Source organism: Rhinichthys klamathensis, unplaced genomic scaffold (assembly GCF_029890125.1).
Source record: "Rhinichthys klamathensis goyatoka isolate OS25496 unplaced genomic scaffold, OSU_Roscu_1.1 h1tg000108l_1, whole genome shotgun sequence".
NCBI classification, from domain to species: domain Eukaryota; kingdom Metazoa; phylum Chordata; class Actinopteri; order Cypriniformes; family Leuciscidae; genus Rhinichthys; species Rhinichthys klamathensis.
The window spans coordinates 1,546,093-1,565,677 of record NW_026606646.1 but is presented as its reverse complement, the minus strand read 5'-3'; the positions used below and the strand labels follow the sequence as shown (position 1 = coordinate 1,565,677).

At 39.1% G+C, this 19,585-nt stretch overlaps 1 protein-coding gene across 1 annotated transcript; it reads right to left on the bottom strand.

The window, feature by feature from the left end:
• Nucleotides 1–5,059: 5,059 nt before the first annotated feature.
• Nucleotides 5,060–16,457, bottom strand: ghdc (GH3 domain containing). Its single transcript, XM_056253673.1, has 11 exons — nucleotides 16,345–16,457; nucleotides 15,631–15,897; nucleotides 13,817–14,013; nucleotides 13,198–13,392; nucleotides 12,047–12,166; nucleotides 11,191–11,488; nucleotides 9,417–9,606; nucleotides 7,861–7,932; nucleotides 6,544–6,677; nucleotides 5,402–5,490; nucleotides 5,060–5,315 (listed from the first exon to the last, which is right to left on the bottom strand). Exons 1-11 carry the CDS (start codon nucleotides 16,418–16,420, stop codon nucleotides 5,094–5,096), a joined length of 1,860 nt encoding a protein of 619 aa, XP_056109648.1. The 5' UTR covers nucleotides 16,421–16,457; the 3' UTR covers nucleotides 5,060–5,093.
• Between the last annotated feature and the right edge of the window lie 3,128 nt (nucleotides 16,458–19,585).

The following is a 19,585-nucleotide window of genomic DNA, read 5'->3' as shown; positions in this document are numbered from 1 at the left end:
ACAACATGGTTCCTCGTCCCCGTCCATCCGACAGAGGGAGATTCCGAGGACTCCTGGATTGGCTCGCCAAAATGTAGTGGAAATTTCCCTTATCTAATGCTAACCTATAATCTGACTATCCGCTTTCCTAAAATGTTCAAGCTCTCTACGTCCCTTACGACGTCTATAGCTTCCTCAAGCTCTCTACGTCCCTTACGACGTCTATAGCTTACTCAAGCTCTCTACGTCCCTTACGACGTCTATAGCTTCCTCAAGCTCTCTACGTCCCTTACGACGTCTATAGCTTACTCAAGCTCTCTACGTCCCTTACGACGTCTATAGCTTCGAGGTTTCTGAACTACTCTTACTCAAGCTCTTTACGTCCCTTACGACGTCTCTAGCTTCGAGGTTTCTGAACTACTCTTACTCAAGCTCTTTACGTCCCTTACGACGTCTCTAGCTTCCTCAAGCTCTCTACGTCCCTTACGACGTCTATAGCTTCCTCAAGCTCTCTACGTCCCTTACGACGTCTATAGCTTACTCAAGCTCTCTACGTCCCTTACGACGTCTATAGCTTCGAGGTTTCTGAACTACTCTTACTCAAGCTCTTTACGTCCCTTACGACGTCTCTAGCTTCGAGGTTTCTGAACTACTCTTACTCAAGCTCTTTACGTCCCTTACGACGTCTATAGCTTCGAGGTTTCTGAACTACTCTTACTCAAGCTCTTTACGTCCCTTACGACGTCTCTAGCTTCGAGTTTTTCCTTTACCTAACTTCTTTGCTGCGCAGCTTAAATGACAGACAGACTTCAGTAAATGTCCTTTAGATGCTTTTAATTACGGCCAGGAGTCTCGAGCAATACTCAGAGAATCTCCCAAGTAAAACCAAGGCCGGTGGATCTCAGACAAATTCCATTGAGAATCCCACCGAAAACACGGAAACAACAGTTTTTATACAATAGGGAGGTATGGCATAATGACATTCATTTGATTGGTTATTCCTTCTGTTACTGGGTAAGAATTTGTTTTAACGATTACTTCATTGATCACAAGTTCTAACTTAGTCATCTGTCTAGTCTCATTTCCCATATTTGTTATTTATACACAGTCAGGAGTTCGACACACACACATTCATGTAAAATACAGAACGTCCTAGAACATTGTTTTAGAGATTTAGCAGATTAAACAAGGTCAAATATTAAAACATGGTTTTCTTAATATTCAGTTTAAATTTTCCACCACACGGGTTTGGCAGAACGGGAAAAAGGCTGCTTCCAGGATCTTGAGATCTCGTAACGAAGATCGCTAAAAAATGGCAGCTTCCTTCTAATGAGGCGCAAATTAAATGCAGAAAACGCTCGTAGAGCTTGGAGGACTGAAAACTGCGAGGCTAGTAGGCATTCAATGTTAAGCTTCTCAGTAGCAAGGGTTGGCACTTCCATGAGCTCAGTGTAGGTCACAGAAGGCCGCGCTTCCTAGCCCTTAGATGGAAGAGTGTCGGCCAAGGGCCCAAAATCCTCAGAATCAGATGCCACAGTAAATAAAATATCCTCCATTCCAAAGGAAATGACATTGTGTGCCTCTGGATTGGGGCATAAATAATAATCGTGGAGTAATTCCACATGAGAATCAGTGCGGTGCGAGCGCTTGGGCGAGAGAGAGAGAGGGAGAAACCGCCCTGCTTGCTCTTCATAGCCTCAAACTTGACATCTGATCCCCAAGTCTTGGATTCATGAAGGGCCTTAGCCGCTTCATTGCCACAGAGCAGGGGGAGAGTGGATGAATCCATCTCAAAGCAAGAAAACAAGCAAGCAAGCCTCACGTCGGTTAGTTTTTATGCTTAAAATTCTCACAAAATCTGCAGCCAGGGGAGCCATAAATAGCCTTGCGACAGACATTTGAAAAATCTGAGGAGCAGATGGTGCGATATAGTGCGTTCACTATATCAAGAGTGAGTAACTTAGTGCTGCTGAGGCGGCGCCCGCGCCATCAGCCAATGTATTGGCATGCTTCTATACGGGTTCAGACAATCAGCACCGCCCCAAGGCCATTTCCTAAAGTCATGAGTGAACCTATGAAATAGAACATCGAGTCTCAAAATAAAAGGCTTCAGAGCATTATACCAGCAGATAAATGGAGTTGATAAGTGAGAAAGTGAGATAAGTGGGATCTCCCCACCACCAATGTGCAGCATCCACCCGGATGATGCGACAGCAGCCGGTGCACCAGAACGCCACCACACGACGGCTTATGTGACCGATAGCATTGATTTATGACCACAAATAAAAATTAATATGGAGGTACAAGGTTTCTGCCCAACAGCAACAATATATACTTGTATATATAACTTTCTATTGCAACTTTTATTTTGTTGACTTAGCTAACATTAGATAAAATAGAATATGTCGACCGCAAGCTAGCTAATAGTATTGGACATGTTTCTCTTTTGCACTAGTAATGGATTTCAAGGTCAAGGTAACCTTAGCCTAAATGTTCAAATATTAGGCTATATCTAGATGTCTTTCACAAAATATCAAATATTTTCTGTGACAAAAAAATTTATTAAATAAAACTTACATGCATGAAATATACAAAAGCAGCCGTGTTGAATTGTAAAATGTGTGGCAGGTGAATAGTTTTCTGCAGTAAATATACACTCACCGGCCACTTTATTAGGTACACCTGTCCAACTGCTCGTTAACACTTAATTTCTAAGCAGCCAATCACATGGCGGCAACTCAGTGCATTTAGGCATGTAGACATGGTCAAGACAATCTCCTGCAGTTCAAACCGAGCATCAGTATGGGGAAGAAAGGTGATTTGAGTGACTTTGAACGTGGCATGATTGTTGGTGCCAGAAGGGCTGGTCTGAGTATTTCAGAAACTGCTAATCTACTGGGATTTTCACGCACAACCATCTCTAGGGTTTACAGAGAATGGTCCGAAAAAGAAAAAAACATCCAGTGAGCGGCAGTTCTGTGGGCGGAAATGCCTTGTTGATGCCAGAGGTCAGAGGAGAATGGCCAGACTGGTTCGAGCTGATAGAAGGGCAACAGTGACTGAAATAATCACTCGTTACAACCGAGGTATGCAGCAAAGCATTTGTGAAGCCACAACACGCACAACCTTGAGGCGGATGGGCTACAACAGCAGAAGACTCCACCGGGTACCACTCATCTCCACTACAAATAGGAAAAAGAGGCTACAATTTGCAAGAGCTCACCAAAATTGAACAGTTGAAGACTGGAAAAATGTTGCCTGGTCTGATGAGTCTCGATTTCTGTTGAGACATCCAGATGTTAGAGTCAGAATTTGGCGTAAACAGAATGAGAACATGGAACCATCATGCCTTGTTACCACTGTGCAGGCTGGTGGTGGTGGTGTAATGGTGTGGGGGATGTTTTCCTGGCACACTTTAGGCCCCTTAGTGCCAATTGGGCATCGTTTAAATGCCACGGCCTACCTGAGCATTGTTTCTGACCATGTCCATCCCTTTATGGCCACCATGTACCCATCCTCTGATGGCTACTTCCACCATGTCACAAAGCTCTAATCATTTCAAATTGGTTTCTTGAACATGACAATGAGTTCACTGTACTAAAATGGCCTCCACAGTCACCAGATCTCAACCCAATAGAGCATCTTTGGGATGTGGTGGAACGGGAGATTCGCATCATGGATGTGCAGCCGACAAATCTGCGGCAACTGTGTGATGCCATCATGTCAATATGGACCAAACTCCCTGAGGAATGCTTCCAGCACCTTGTTGAATCTATGCCACGAAGAATTGAGGCAGTTCTGAAGGCAAAAGGGGGTCCAACCCGTTACTAGCATGGGGTACCTAATAAAGTGGCCGGTGAGTGTATGTATACTATTTATAAATATCAAAGGTTCCTATATGGGTCATTTTTGACCCATGTGTGTAAAATTGATGTAGAAATACAAAAAACGTGTTTGTTTATAAAGTAAGAAAGGAAAAATAAACATAATGATTTGTGGAAATCAAAAACAAGATATTTAAAGAATACCTGGATTAATATAAAATACATTTCTTTCAAATATTCAGCAAAGAAACATGAATACGGGTCATTTTAGACCCATGTTGCGCATTAGAAGGGTAGTGACACAAAAACGATTTTTATTCGAAAAGAAAGGAAAAATTTAAATAAGGATTTGTAATGATCTAAAACAAGTTAATTGAGGAATACTGAATGATGAAATTTATTTCTTGCAAAGATATAGAAAATGAAAACTCAGTCGGGTCTATTTAGACCCATGTTGTGCATCAAACAAATGATAGAAATCTGGTGTGCTACAGTAAATAAGGGACACATCCGAAATGTGCAGTATTGTGGTCCTGCAGGATCAAGAACCATCACTCAACCATCAAACCCAAGCAGATCAGCAGACAAGTTTACCAAATTATCCTTGTGACCTCTATAGGAAACTCAGAAGCAAAGACCAGGAGACTTGGTTGTATCTTCAGCAGGATTCTTTATTGAGAACACGAGCTGTCGGTAGCTGCAGTCATCAAGTCTGACTAAGGGAACTTTACATGGTATCTTATAGGCATTCAGTGGGCAGTCCTTAAAGGTGTTGACAGTCCTTAAAAGTGTTGACCTTACACACAGCCTTAGAGAGGACCACTAAATCAAATAATTTAAAAGACAATACAGGCAATTACCCCCGACTGTGAAGATAATGGTACCCCTCAATTGTATAAACATCACATGGCCACAAGAACTAAGACTATATAACTATATTCTATATATTCAGCAAATTGATGCCATCATGTTCACCTTGAATGCCCAATACAGTGTAGTTCACCTTAGTTTTTCATGTGATGTTATGTAAGGATGTAGGATAAGCAGATCTTAAATTTGTAATCCTACACCTCCATCGGATGGACAACTCATGCCCCTGGTTGAGCCTGTACCAGAGGTCTGCTTTGAAAATGCGACAGGGGCACACTGTTACAATTTTCAGGGAATCGCCCTACCAATGGATTATTTACAGTTGTCTCTGCCTATACAACTAGGATAGGAGAAACTATTTTAACAGCCAAAAATGACACCTCAGCTTTGTATCAGAGCCTTCATCTTTAATTGAAATGCTCATGAGAAAGCCCTCTGCAGTAGAAAGTCTGCAAACTCTCTCCTACGTATCACACGCTGCATTTTGAAGGTGTTGGACGAAACACTAGAGAAGGCCATCATGCGATCTTTCAATTCTTGGAAAGTTCCATCGCGAACGAGCTGAACTCTCATTGGTCCGATGCTGCCCTTCATCCTGAAGGATCTGTAGATGTCAGAGTCCTCCTGTAGGCAGTGGTCTAACTGTTGGATTTGAAAAGATATCCAGAATATGAGGAGTTAAAGAGAAGGGTTTCTTAAAAGTTTTTTAATGAACATTAGATAGTCACCTTGTATCTTTGTTCCTCTGAGAGGTTCCTCACACCCTTTAGCTCAACAAACACAAGATAATGCGGCTGAGATATTCCAGATGCATTGCCTACAGCAAACACAAATAACAAATTAAATGAAAGGTTCACTACACGTATTTACATTTCAGTATTATACGCAAGATCGACCTTAGGAAAATTCAAGTTATGTTCCAGATTCATTACAACTTGTACTCTATTGACGTTGCAGACAGGGTCCAAATTCAATCACACTAGTCTCATGCTGACATTTATAATGTTCTGCAGTCCGGGGAGGGTTGAAATGAAATTCCAGTCCTTGAGGTGCTGGATGCAGCCTGGAATCATAAATCACACCATGTTTGCTCATATGGCCAGAGGAGACCGGCCCATCGACTGAGCCTGGTTTCTTCCATGATTTTTTTTCCCATTTCTGTCACCTGATGGAGTTTGGGTTCCTTGACACTGTCGCTTTTGGCTTGCTTAGTTGGGGACATTGAACTGACTCAAGCTGAATAATGGCACTATTGTCTTCTGTAGAGCTGTTTATAGCTGAATTGAAATCATTTCATAATTGATGAAATGATGCTGTGTTTCCCGTTTACAATTGTTAAGCTGCTTTACCATAGTGCTACTTAATTAAAATGGCCTAGTCTGTATATCAGGGGCGCCTGCAGGATTTCATCTGAGGGTATGCACAGATGGGAAAAAAAACACTAAAAAGTGAAGAATTTTTTTTTATTATATATTATGCTTGTGTGAGTATATCTAGCATTAATGTAACTATTATTACACACTTCAATAAGACTCTGTACACCTGAGCAGAACAAAGGCACCTCTAGACACGTTTTAAAACACAAAAATGGCACAAAAAACAACAAAAATGGTAAAAAAAAACCCATCTAGTGCATTTTCACAGGAAAACAACTGAAAAGCAGCGTAGGTGACACAAAAATCCTTTCGGTGTGAATGGTCACTTATTCACATGACAATTCTCTCTGAAAATGAAGTTACCTCTCAAAAAGTAGCCTTGTGTCTCAATTGCTTGTAGGTGAATATCCGCTGTTGTATATATTTGTTTAAATTGGAATGAACTTGGAACATTCCTTTACAAGACAAAGAATTTGATGAAACTCAAACATTACCTAGAATGCCACTCTCAACACAGCTGTAGTCTATGAGTCTGGATCCTGGCCACTGCGTCACTGTCCTCTTAAGGGCCCTCAAAAACAGCGATTCAGACACTTTCTCACCACGCACGCTCAACATCTGACCACGCCTGAACACACGTTAAAGAAACGATTGATAATTGATTAGATCAGTGCTTCTCAAACATTCAGGTACTAAATTTGATTAAAAAAAATTCCAGCCTGGGGCAAACAGAAATCTGTATATCAGAATTTGTAGTGTGAGGACTGTGAGCAGCATACATAATGCCATATTCTGCTACAGGGGCAAACAGAATAATAATGAATCTGATTCAGTGTTTGGTCAGTAGTGTGCCACACCATTAGATAATACATTACATTAAAGGGATAGTTCACTTTGAAATAAATTTTTGATACGTTTTAGCTTACATCAAGGGCATCCAAGATGTAGGTGTCTTTGTTTCCGCAGAAGTTTCAATTTTGATATTTTTAGGTCAAACCGTTCTTGTCTGTCAGTCATATAATGCAGGTCTATGGTCACCACCTCAGAGAGCATGCACAGAGAAGTCCAAATTAAACAGGATTTAATGACTCGTAAATGTAAGTACACATTGATGGCCTAAGACACGAAACGAGCGGTACTGTTCGAAAACGAACAGTATTTATATAGTTTTTACCTCTTGTAACGCACAGACCGAAGCGCCCGTGCCCTCAGATCACTTGGACGTGGCTGTGGTTACAAGAGGTAAAAACGATATAAATACTGTTCGTTTTCTCACACAAACCGCTCGTTTCGTGTCTTAGGCCATCAATGTGTACTTACATTTACGAGTCATTAAATCATGTTTAATTTGGACTTCTCTGTGCATGCTCTTTGAGGTGGTGACCATAGACCTGCATTATATGACTGACAGACAAGAACGGTTTGACCTAAAAATATCAAAATTGAAACTACTGCGGAAACAAAGACACCTACATCTTGGATGCCCTTGAGGTAAGCTAAAACATATCAAAAATTAATTTCAAAGTGAACTCTCTCTTTAATGCATTTGGCAGGTGTATTTATCCAGCATTTAAGGAACACATTCCATCAATTTCATGCATTCCCTGGGACATGAACCCATGATCTCAGCGTTGCAAGTGCCACACAACACCGTAGGTTCTACAGGAATGGAGCTACAGCATTTTTTACAACTAAAAAATATATATTTTTATTATTTTTTTAAACAGTGTGAAATAGTGTTGTGCTGTGTACCACTGTGTATCACAGTTTAAGAACCACTTGATTAGATAATGTATAATAAACATGAGTACCTATACTGAAACTCCACTTTTGGACACTGGTTATGAAACCCGACTACTTTCACAACATCTCCAATGCGATACCTGAAAAACATAGGTAAACACTTAAACGTCTGATACATAATTTTACCAATCTTTTACTTTTCTAAGTTTCTAAAATCTGGTTATTGTTTCTCGGAAAAGACTGAACAACGATAGAAGCCCACATTGACACGCCGCTATGTGAGACATTTGTATTGGTCAAAACGTCTGGAGAGAAATAACGCAGACACAGTACAAAGATGAAATTGTTGTAATACGTGTGTGAAATCGAATATACTTTGAAAAGCTAAGCGTCTGCTGTACACACGCTAAGAGTATCTGTCAAAACTGAAGCATACTTTGGGCTTAAAGGGTTAGTTCACCCAAAAATGAAAATTATGTCATTAATGACTCACCCTCATGTCGTTCCAAGCCCGTAAGACCTCCGTTCATCTTCGGAACACAGTTTAAGATATTTTAGATTTAGTCCGAGAGTTTTCTGTCCCTCCATTGAAAATGTATGTACGGTATACTGTCCTTGTCCAGAAAGGAAATAAAGACATCATCAAAGTAGTCCATGTGACATCAGTGGGTTAGTTAGAATGTTTTGAAGCATCGAAAATACATTTTGGTCCAAAAATAACAAAAACTACGACTTTATTCAGCATTGTATTCTCTTCCAGTTCTGTTGTCGAGCCGCGTTCAGTGACGCTGATGACGTAAGACACTGCTGACGTGTTATCTGGTGCGCCCGAGCTTCGTTTACAGTCTGAGGGAGACGCACGCTGTAAACAAAACAATCTTCGCCAACATGTCTAAGGATTTCGACACAGAGGAAGACTTGCATTTTTTTGCCCTGCCATATTTATTTGAACCCGAATACACGGACCCACCAGATAACACGTCAGCAGTGTCTTACATCAGCAGCGTCACTGAACGCGGCTCGACAACAGAACTGGAAGACAATACAATACTGAATAAAGTCGCAGTTTTTGTTATTTTTGGACCAAAATGTATTTTCGATGCTTCAAAACATTCTAACTAACCCACTGATGTCACATGGACTACTTTGATGATGTCTTTATTTCCTTTCTGGACAAGGACAGTATACCGTACATACATTTTCAATGGAGGGACAGAAAACTCTTGGACTAAATCTAAAATATCTTAAACTGTGTTCCGAAGATGAAAGGAGGTCTTACAGGCTTGGGACGACATGAGGGTGAGTCATTAATGACATAATTTTAAATTTTGGGTGAACTAACCCTTTAAGCAAAAAACAGGATGGAGGATAAATTGTACAAAGATCCAAAAGACTAAACATTTTATATTAATTGAGGAAGAAGCACTGCACCAATACATGATCCCATTAAAAAAAGATTAATTTAATTCGTTGTAGCCTATTTGCAACTTTTTTGTACACAAAAACATTTTTATTCCAACTTAAAACTATTAAGAACTGAACAGACAGATGGTATAAGAGCAGCGAAAGCAAGGTGTGTAAAGAAAACCAAGTAAATGTTAAGCAGCAGGATCATAGACCTGACCTGAATAATCCTGAGGCATTGGTGACCAGCAGCTCATAGTTGTGTCCTTCTTGAAGCTGCTCTATCAGGAGAGTTTTGGGCTGCTCTAAATCCAGATCCTCCTCTGGTATAAACTCACAGAACATGGAGCGGGGACACAGGAGATACTGTCTGCTCTCCTGCAGAGGCCACAGGTTCACACCTATCAAGCCTGAAACATGAATTACAGACTATTACACACAACTAACGCATGTATGTGAGCTCTACTCGCTGCAAGTATATGCTCCATTCACAACTTTGCTGCAGAATGTTTGCTGTACTGAATAGTAGGCATTGCTAGTTCTCAATAATGTTTTAAAAAAAATTTGGCCCAGCACCTGGACAGAGACACACTGCTTATTGCAAGGAATAAGACACTCCACTATAATAGCTGTCGCTGCATCAAGTTGCTCTGCATTGGCATAAAGTTTGCTGAAAAGTCCTGTTTTTATAGAAAAACATGACTTTATCTCTATTACAACTTCAGGTAGTGGATTGTGAAGTATTCCAGACACAACTGTTTGATTTTGTATTTCATTTAGATAATTCTTGAAGTCAGAATTCAGTGCATGAAATTACCTTCAGCAATCTTAGGGAATATGTTACGAATAACACGAAAAATATAAAAAACCTATGCTTATGGCTTATTTATTTAAAGGTGCAGTCTGTAAGAATAACAACTAGTGGTCGAAATAGGTACTGCAGTCCAATTCAAAATATTGGAGATCGCCGTTTCTCCCGCCACCTGCTCCTCAGACTCGACGGCGCTCACACGGGTTGTCAGTTTGAGCAAACGCAACAGAAACGAGCGCAATGGACAATGAAAATGGGCAAATTGGCAACGTGCAGTATCACAGACCAAAACAAAAACAAACATTCCAGGCAGGAATCACACATTTCAAAGTAAAATAACTGGCTGTAGAAGTGTTTTTCAGAGTATGTGAACTTAGCATGTTTCCTCCATATATGCAAACATATTATGGTATTATTATTCTTTAGTAGAGTGAAAAAGTTACATACAGCACCTTTAATATATCACAATTCAATTAACAAATGTACACTCCAGGGGTTTTTCCTCCGAGGTGGCAAGGGAGGCATTGCGGGGGTTTTTTTTTTCAACTGAATGATAAAATAATCTACAGTACAAAAAATATTACATTAAAAAGTGTATAAATTTCCTGTTTTTCTAAAACGACAAACCAACACCAGCGGTTAAAGTTTCGATAGGAGGTAGCGTCTCTTTTGCCTCCCCTTTTATCTCATGCATAACCAAATAAACGCTGGTTTAAGTCATGTCACATTTGAACCTGAAATGATTTGAAAACATGATCTGTGAGGGTTTTTTAGTGAACAATCAGTTTGATGAAATTAAAGGTATATCTATATATCTGTGACCATCACGACACCGGCAGTGTTTACGGAAATTTAATGACTGATGATCCGAAAATAAGTTGACTATTAAAAAGAACAGCTTAACATCAGTGCACAAATAAAAAGTGTTACTGTGTTCTTAGTTATTGTTTTGAATTTTTTTTTTTTTTAAATGCTTTAAAAGCACTAACTTGATGAGAAATATTTTTTTTAAATAAAAGAAACATTACTTACACTATTAAGAAAACAACAACTAATACAATTCTAAGTAATGTTTATTTAACCTGAAAAAAGTGTCAACATTAAGTGTAACTGGAACATAAAACAGTGTAAACTTTGACTAAACTTTGTATTGGTAAACACATACACACACAAGGAAACACACCTTCAGTGGCAGCGTAGAAAGGCGAGTAGAACGGGACATCTTTACAGTAGTTCTGTCTTAACATCTCCCCATAAATCTGGTTTGAGCCCGAGTCCACTGCCAGGACCAGGTGTAACTTGGGCCATAGTCTGAGTGCGATCCCCTCAAAGCCTTTCTCAAACTGGGCTGTGAGCTCAGTGGCTCTCACTGGATCTGGCTTCATCAGCTTCTCTAGAGCACAGCGCACTTCAGCCTTCAGGTTCAGACTGGAGTTGATCCTGCCCACTTCCACATCCACAACAAGATCTTTCCAATGTTCCTAAATGCAGATGAACACAGGGTCATGGGGTCTATGATATATTCAGAGTCAGATATAAAACAATATCGGACAAATCTAAGAGCGGGACAATAATCTCAAGCACATTATATGTTGCACTCCATCTAGCTATATTCAATGTTAGAACATATTTGAACAGCTCCTTTCAAAAAAGTATTCATGGTATCGCTACTGTGTGTTGTTTTCTTTCTTTCCTTTTGAACATGAGCAGTGTGGTCCAACAACACTGAAAACCTGGAATTATTTTTCTCTCTTTAAACCAGGAAATAAATGGCATTTCTGTTCATCAGATGGCTTTATACAGTGTAGTCAGTGTGATCTGAGGCCTTGTATTTAAACCTTTAAAAACAAAGATTTTTTAAAGCTTTATTAACAAAGAGAAGTCATGATGTAAAGCAAATGATAAATATCTGAGATTGTGCACAACTTCTAGGTGGTCACTCAAATTTGAATGCTGATTATATAATTATTCAATGAATAATGTAATATACAGTAGAAGCATTTTCATTAGTGATCTCAGACCTTTGGTCCTCATTGTACCTGCAGGGCTCTGAAGGCATAAAAGACGGTAGAGCAGAAGTTGGATTCCAGCATGCCGAGATTGCGGTCCTTCAGCCCAAACAGCAGATGCAGATACAAGGCGTCTCTCTCATTCAGCACCTAGAGACAAAACAAACAGTATCTTTTAGATTCTGTATACTAGTGTTAGAACCTATGGTTAAACACATTTCATTTTAGTTGGCAGGCACTTTTATCCAGTTAAGTTCAACTTAAATAGACTCGAAAGCAGATTGTACGAAAACCCATGAATGAGATGAGAGAACTAAAGCCCAATTTATACTTCTGCGTCAAACTCACGCCGTAGCTACGTCTGGCTGTGTGTAGCGCGCATACCCTTCGGCGTACCCTGACGTGCACCTCTCCAAAAATGTAACAACGCGTCAATTCTACGCGTACCGCAAGCGCTGTGATTGGCCTGCTAGAACCGCTCCCCGGGTTTCACATGCTCCCTCTGCATGTGTGTAATTGCGCGTCAACGCGGACAACGACGCAGAAGTATAAATGAAAACCAACGCGTAGTCTATAGCGTAGTAGAGGCTCCGGCGTAGGTCCGACGCAGAAGTATAAATCAGCCTTTAAATTGAAACGATTCAGAATGCTTAAAACAACAATCTCCTATATTTTGTTTTGTATTTATGCTAATTTACTTCTAAGTACAATTTAAAGCTGTGCTTTTTTACTGTCACTCAGGTATGTTTTTGGCTAGAAACGTGGACTTTTAAAGAGTGAAATTTTCACTCTGTGTCCATACTTTCACATGAGTATAATTTAGATCCAACACTAATCAAACATAGAAGACAAATCTAATCAATGTTTTGAGGATTCCTTGAAAATTACAGTCAGGTGTGTTTGATTAGACATGGACATTATAGCACCCTGTAATGGGGGTGGGGGACTATGTATAAAAAGTATTGTCATTTGTACAAGTTGAAAGCAAAATCTATGAAAACACCCTTTAATAAAACCTGACAACATGCACTTTAACCTGTTGTGAATTGTTTGATTACAATTACAAATCTAAAACAGTGGCGAACAGAGGAACCACTCATGGTTTGTCTCTCTTTTCACCTTAACATTTACAAATATTATCAGCGAATATCATGTTAAATTCACATTCATCCATCCCCTACCTGATAGACGGGTGCTGGTGTGGTGTACAGATGCAGCATGTGTCTAGAGGAGGCAGGGGTTGAGGAGTTGGGGCCAATGGGAATACCTGCCTCACTCTGACGAAAAAGGGGCGAGTAAAAAAGCTTCAGGGTCTTCTGGAGACAGTTGGTGGCTGGAAAGGCTCGACTCATAGCATCTAGACAAACAGTCACCCCCTGCCAGAAAAGTGCACAAAAATAATAGATTACATGCCCACTGATCCTCTCGAGCCATCAGGGAAATATACAAAGACTTGAGAACTAATGATCATATTAGTTTCATTGATCACAAATTGCAGTAAACTAGTTCAGCTATTAGATATCCAACCTTTGCAACAACCCCAAACTTGTTGCTAGTCGGTCTGCATTGGCCCATTATTTCTAAAACTCAGCTCCTAAACATGTGTTAAGGAATCTGGCAGGTTTCTCCATGTTTTTTCACTGCCTTCTGTGCAATCAATCATACTGAATAATGCATTTCTACAATATGATAAATACTCTGACCAATAGAAAGACAGGGGGACTGTTTGGAAAACCTGTTTAAAAACTTTGGTGTAATGCTGACATAACTTTGTACTTGTAAAAAATGTTTATGTGTGACCTGTAGAAAGAATTCCGTGTTGGTGTCTCTGGTGCTCAGAAGCATACGGCTGGATCCAGACGTTCCTGATGTCATTGCCAGAATAAGAGGCTTCTCCGATATTAAAACCTTCTGCTCTCCTATAGACATGCGCTCCACATACTTTTCATAATGGTCATAATCCGTGACCGGATGGCGCTGTCGAAATGTTTCTGTGTCTGAAATGATACAATAAAAACTGTCATACATTTAATGACAAGATGGTGGCATGTCCCACAGGTAATTTCCATTGCCTAAAAGCCAAGAAGTAAAAAATAATTACTCCACTCCATTTTTTTTTTCTGTACATTTTTTTCAATGAAAATAAACTATTGTCTAAGATTCTAATATGTGTAAATAAAATAAACTATATATCTAATATACGTAAATTAACTATATACAGAATATCTGTGGCATGCAGTCAGAGCCTTCAAATGCTTCGGGAGAAGGGCGATAAAACATTAAAGATTCAAAAGCTATGAAACTATATTTTGCACTTTCAATAAAAAACCTTATGCATTTAATAATTTACTAATGCATAAATTATTAACTTATTTAAATTAATAAATAAGTATATCCATGTAATATTTCAATGTATTATGAGGTATTGAGTAGATTGATGTGAAAAAAATTTAAGCTTTTTAGCATAAAGCTGCAACATAACATAACAACATTAAAAAAAAAAATTCCAGGTTTGCAGGATGCTGTAGCAAAAGCTTCAAAGTATCTCGGGCCATAGACAGGGAAATACCCTGGACAGATGGCCAGTCAATCAAGGTTACTACTTTCACAAATTACAGGATGGCTGCCATAAAAAACAAATATGATATAAATAGTGGTAGAAACTGTCCATTAGCCAAATAAATAAAAATTTAACAGAGGCTTTAGCTAAATGGACAACTAAAACCTGTCACCCTGTTAATACAGTGGAAGTCGAGGGACTGAAATCAGAAGATTTATCTAATCAGCCATGCCAGAGAACCATTATGTCAAGAGTAGGGACTTTAAAAATAGGGGCCCCTCACCCAGACTATCCTTCCCCTAGTCAAGATTAATGTTGACAGTAATAGTTTTGCACCTAGTTTGCCCCAATGAGTTGAAACATCTGGGTTTCACTCTGAGGTAAAGTGGCATCATGTTCAGCCACATGTAAAGAAAAATTCACCCTCTCAACTTTTTATAGAGTCAGTGACATTTGAGACAGATGGGTGCAGAAATAGCTGTTTTTGGCATTTATCTTGACTCGCTGATCCTGATAATATTTGTAAAAGTATATCAGATAAAGCTTTAGGGAAATGCCTGATATCAAGAGGTGCAATACCCCAATCAGAGTTTTATACTTGTACAACATCAAAATAGTCTGCAGGGTTATACTTCATTTTCCCAACCTGGCAAGACAAGGGTGAAAGACAGGATAGGTAGTCCTGATACTCAGCCAGAAAAAAATAAAAAATTGCAGACTCTCATAAGACATAATGAACAGGTTAAAGACCATCATAAGATTAAAGATACATCCAGATCAAAAGTTTAGACTGATCAGTTACAGTAAGTTTGGTCATAGAAAATAATCAAAAATAAAGTTTACTTAAGAATAAAGTGAAGCTTTTTACATTTAAACACAAAAAAAGTAGTTTATGACAAAAGTCATGACATGAGTGATTATAATCTTTGATTAAATACTCAATTATTAAATCGAAATAAAGTGAGTATCAAATCTAAAATTGAACACCCCTGTTTTGATAAATCAAAAATTGATTACATTTTACTATTATTATACACGCTTCGAAATCAATCACCTTTAATTGATCCGAAGTCGTAGAGTTTGCCGTAGACTGTGTCGGAGTGTTTGCGCAGGCGCTTGAGCAGAGTTTCCTCCTGAACGCGATGAACGTCCTGAGTGTCTTTCTCCAGTTTGTTTCTCTGGCGATTCCCCAGCCAGCACACTGCCTTCACAGCCACATATTGAGCGAGAAGACTCGATATGGACCGATTCTCGATCTTTATCTTCCATAGAAGAGCCATACAGCAAAGACACAGGAGGAGCAAAAATGAGCCTGCAGGAGCTGTTACACAAGAACATAACAGCATTGAGTGACTCTTCCCAAACGGAAGAGGGCGCCAATACACACGTTTAACAACGGATAGCACAGGGTTTATCACTTCATAAATGTATATGTAAATATAAAATGCATACAACTTTACAATTATGTATATATGTATTAATGATTTATAATCAACATATAAAACAATAGTTTAGGTGTACTGAAAGAAAGCCTAGTCAACTGACACTTTATTCTAAGAAACAAATTCATTTTTGGATTGACAGCTCCTCACCAAGTGCTGTGGCAGTACCACAGTTCGTACAGTGATGGCAATACTTTGACATAAGCAAAAGGGACTATACCAATTTGAATGTACATATAACATAATTATCATGTTTCCTTTTGATATTGTCTGTTACGGAGAGCTACCAATAATAAACTATATTATTATCACAGAAACAAACTCACCACATGTAATGGTCACGGCCAATAAAGCAATAAAACATGGTAAAATTATCCACAAACGTTGATGTGTCCGAATCATTGTGACGGATTATTAAAAACTGAAACCAAACACTGACACCAACTTCTTCTTCTTCTGTGCAACGGTAGGATCAAGCGCGCCACCTACTGTTCGTGTTCACTGCTGCCACCAAAGTCTCTGAAAATGCAAGTGGTGCTCTCTGCAGAACCAAATGATGTCCAGCCCCCCTTCTCTGGACGTCATGGGTTGAGCTTGACCCAGTCCAGCTCCACCTCTGAGGATCTAACGGGTAGAGGGATGGCTCTGGGATTAGGGTGAGGTTAGACCTTCTAGTTCCACCCATTACACCCAAATTACATCTAGAGAGCTGGACGTCCAGAGAGGGGGAGCTGGACTTCATTCTCCACCCATGACTCTGCAATGAGCAGCCTCTGAAGTTCAGTTGACAGCCTTTACAGAACAACCCATGAAGCTAGCTGAACAAACTCAGGTTTACAGGAGATGTTTCAAGTTGACAAAACCAAACCAATCAGGCTTTGCTGGTACCATGATGCTGATCAACGTTTTCTATCAAGTCAGACTTTGATCATGAGTTCATGAGAGTAACTATGGAGCGCAAGCATGTGGAACTTATCACTGCTAAAAATTAAGATATGGTTATGAAAACTGAAGAATTTAAATGTATTTACACAGTAAGAAGAAAAGTCGATGAAAAAGGACAAATATCCAAAATCAGTCAAATAAATGTATATAATTAGATTTTATATAGATAATATTTATAGGTACACAGTAACCCAAACATGTAATTTTAAAGCTTTACATTATATATTGATTCTAAAGCTCATTTACATTTGTAAATATTTTCACAATGATGAAAATATTTTAATTTTGAAATCAATTTAACAATGATTTCACTATAAAAATATGTATGTATATATACACATATATATCACAATATAGTTATTTTGGTTATCTTATTCTATCTTTGTTATTAAAAATAAGAACAAAGATACAAAAACACTTAGGACAAATGCAATATAAGAAAGATACAAATGAAATGAACAGGGCTTTGAGTTTTTTCATGTACAGGTCTATTTAACAGTAGAAATCGAGTAGGCCTAATACAGAAAGTGAATAATGAAATATTAAAAATAAAACAGCATTGCCTTCACAGTATTAAACAAATACACATTCATAGTAAAGCTATTAAAGGTATTTTTGTTGTTTAATTAACAATGAGGACAGACAGCAGCAGCTTTAGTAAGCAGTTCACTTCAAGTAGTAATGCTTTATCGCTTTAACACATCAATATATTTACTATATATAGCACGGCTATATTTACATGCCAAGGTATAAACAACACAGCAAATTATATAATTTAAAATATCATTAAATGGGAATTATATCATGCAAAATTTCCAGTTTAAGTGACGCATTTTCATTCTTTTTTGCCATTCTCTGCGTCAGCCTTTATGACTGATATGATATGACTGAGTATCTGATATCAGAGTGACAAACGGTTTTATCATGGGACAGCTAAGTTCACAACCAAACAAAGTGTTTGGTATGGAGTGTACACAAATCCTGTGTACAACTCAAACGCACCACCAACACGGCAGAGAAACATCCTCATCGGCTTGATGAGATTCCTGAGATTGATGGAGGAAGAGAGCAGAAAAGTGGAAGAAGAGCTTCTATTCTGGAAGTGGCCCACTCTCCACTTTCTTTGCCACAGAGCTGTTGCAGACGTTATGAATTTGGCCACAAGCTGGGCGAAGGAGGATTTGGCTTTGTGTAAAAAAATAAATAAAAATAAAGTCCATCCTTGCATCAAGTCTCTTCATGCAAGGATGGACTTTTTTTTTTTTTACTAACAAGAATTACCATATCTTTTTGGCATGATATGACAGACCTCTGTGCACATGCTAATTGTTGATTCTGTTTTGTTTATCAGGTGGCTGTGAAATTTTCAGTGAAGACGCCAAACATGCCATATATCAAAGTGTTATTGCTTCTCAGTCACTGTTTTGAATTTATAACATCTTATACTCATGTTAATGACAGACTACAAATGGCCCGACATTGATGGCCAATAAGGGCCGCAGCGTTCCTCAGATAATTAAACTGCTGGACTGGCTGGATGACACAGATGACTACATCATGGTCATAGAGAGGCGCTTACCTTGCATGGACTTGTTAATGGACTAGTTTAATGGAGCCCCACAGAGGAGGCCTTGACGAGAGGAGACCACGACATGTTATGCGGCAGGTCATTCATCATGCCACTATTGTTGCGCGCGTGGTGTATTCCATCGGGACATCAAACTGGAGAACCTGCTGGTGAACCAGGCCACCATGGAGGTCAAATTGATTGACTTTGGGTGCTGTGCGCTCATGAAGAAATCTGCCTTCAAAGTCTTCAGTGGTATGTGTTATGAACCGCTTAGTTAATTAGCTCACAGAAACATAGTCAACATGCAGTGGAAATGTATTAAACATCAGACAACATCTCTTTCCTCCAGGCACAAAAGCGTACTCTCCTCCAGAGTTCAAATTCAACAATGGGTACCAAGCAAAGCCATCAACGGTGTAGTCACTAGGGATCCTCCTGTTTGAAATGGTGTGCAGGTTTTATTCCACACCCCACGATCTGTGCATGATCAGTGCGAACATCTGGACCAGTCCTGTCCTGTCACAAGGTGAGATCTTCATCAAAGAGCAAAAAAAGGACAATTTGAATTATAAATCATACAAAAAAAGACTAATAGCTTCAAAGAGAGCAGGTGTAAAGTAAAAGCTATAATCAGACATCTCACTTGCCTTTTTGCACAGAAGAGACTCATTCTGAAGGAGATGTGTCTCCATGACTGGTTGATGAAATAAGACATGGAGAACATCAGCAAACAACTCCTGTCATGACAGTTGGTTTCTGTCTTCACTCAGGTTTGCATCTGGCAGGCTGACATGAGTGGAGATCTGCTTGCTTGATCTGTAAATAATAAAAAATAAAATTTGTATATATATATATATATATATATATATATATATATATATGAGATCACACTCTTATTCACGCAAATGCTTTTAAACCATTCAAGCATGATAAGACACAAACGAGAACTCAGTGCGTATGTGAATCTCCTGTCTGTTTGACACACACGAACACACACTCGTGCGCACAGAAAGCCGCTTCAGACAAAATTATGCCAAAATGCCCATTTTGTC

What these genes read in the sequence shown, in the direction of transcription:
- ghdc (XM_056253673.1), bottom strand. Translation starts at nt 16,420, where the DNA reads ATGATTCGGACACATCAACGTTTGTGGATAATTTTACCATGTTTTATT. An exon ending in GGCCGTGACCATTACATGTG is followed by an intron (nt 15,898 to 16,344) that starts GTGAGTTTGTTT and finishes CTTGTGTAACAG; the next exon opens with CTCCTGCAGGCTCATTTTTG. An exon ending in TGTTGAGAGTGGCATTCTAG is followed by an intron (nt 5,491 to 6,543) that starts GTAATGTTTGAG and finishes TGTTTGCTGTAG; the next exon opens with GCAATGCATCTGGAATATCT.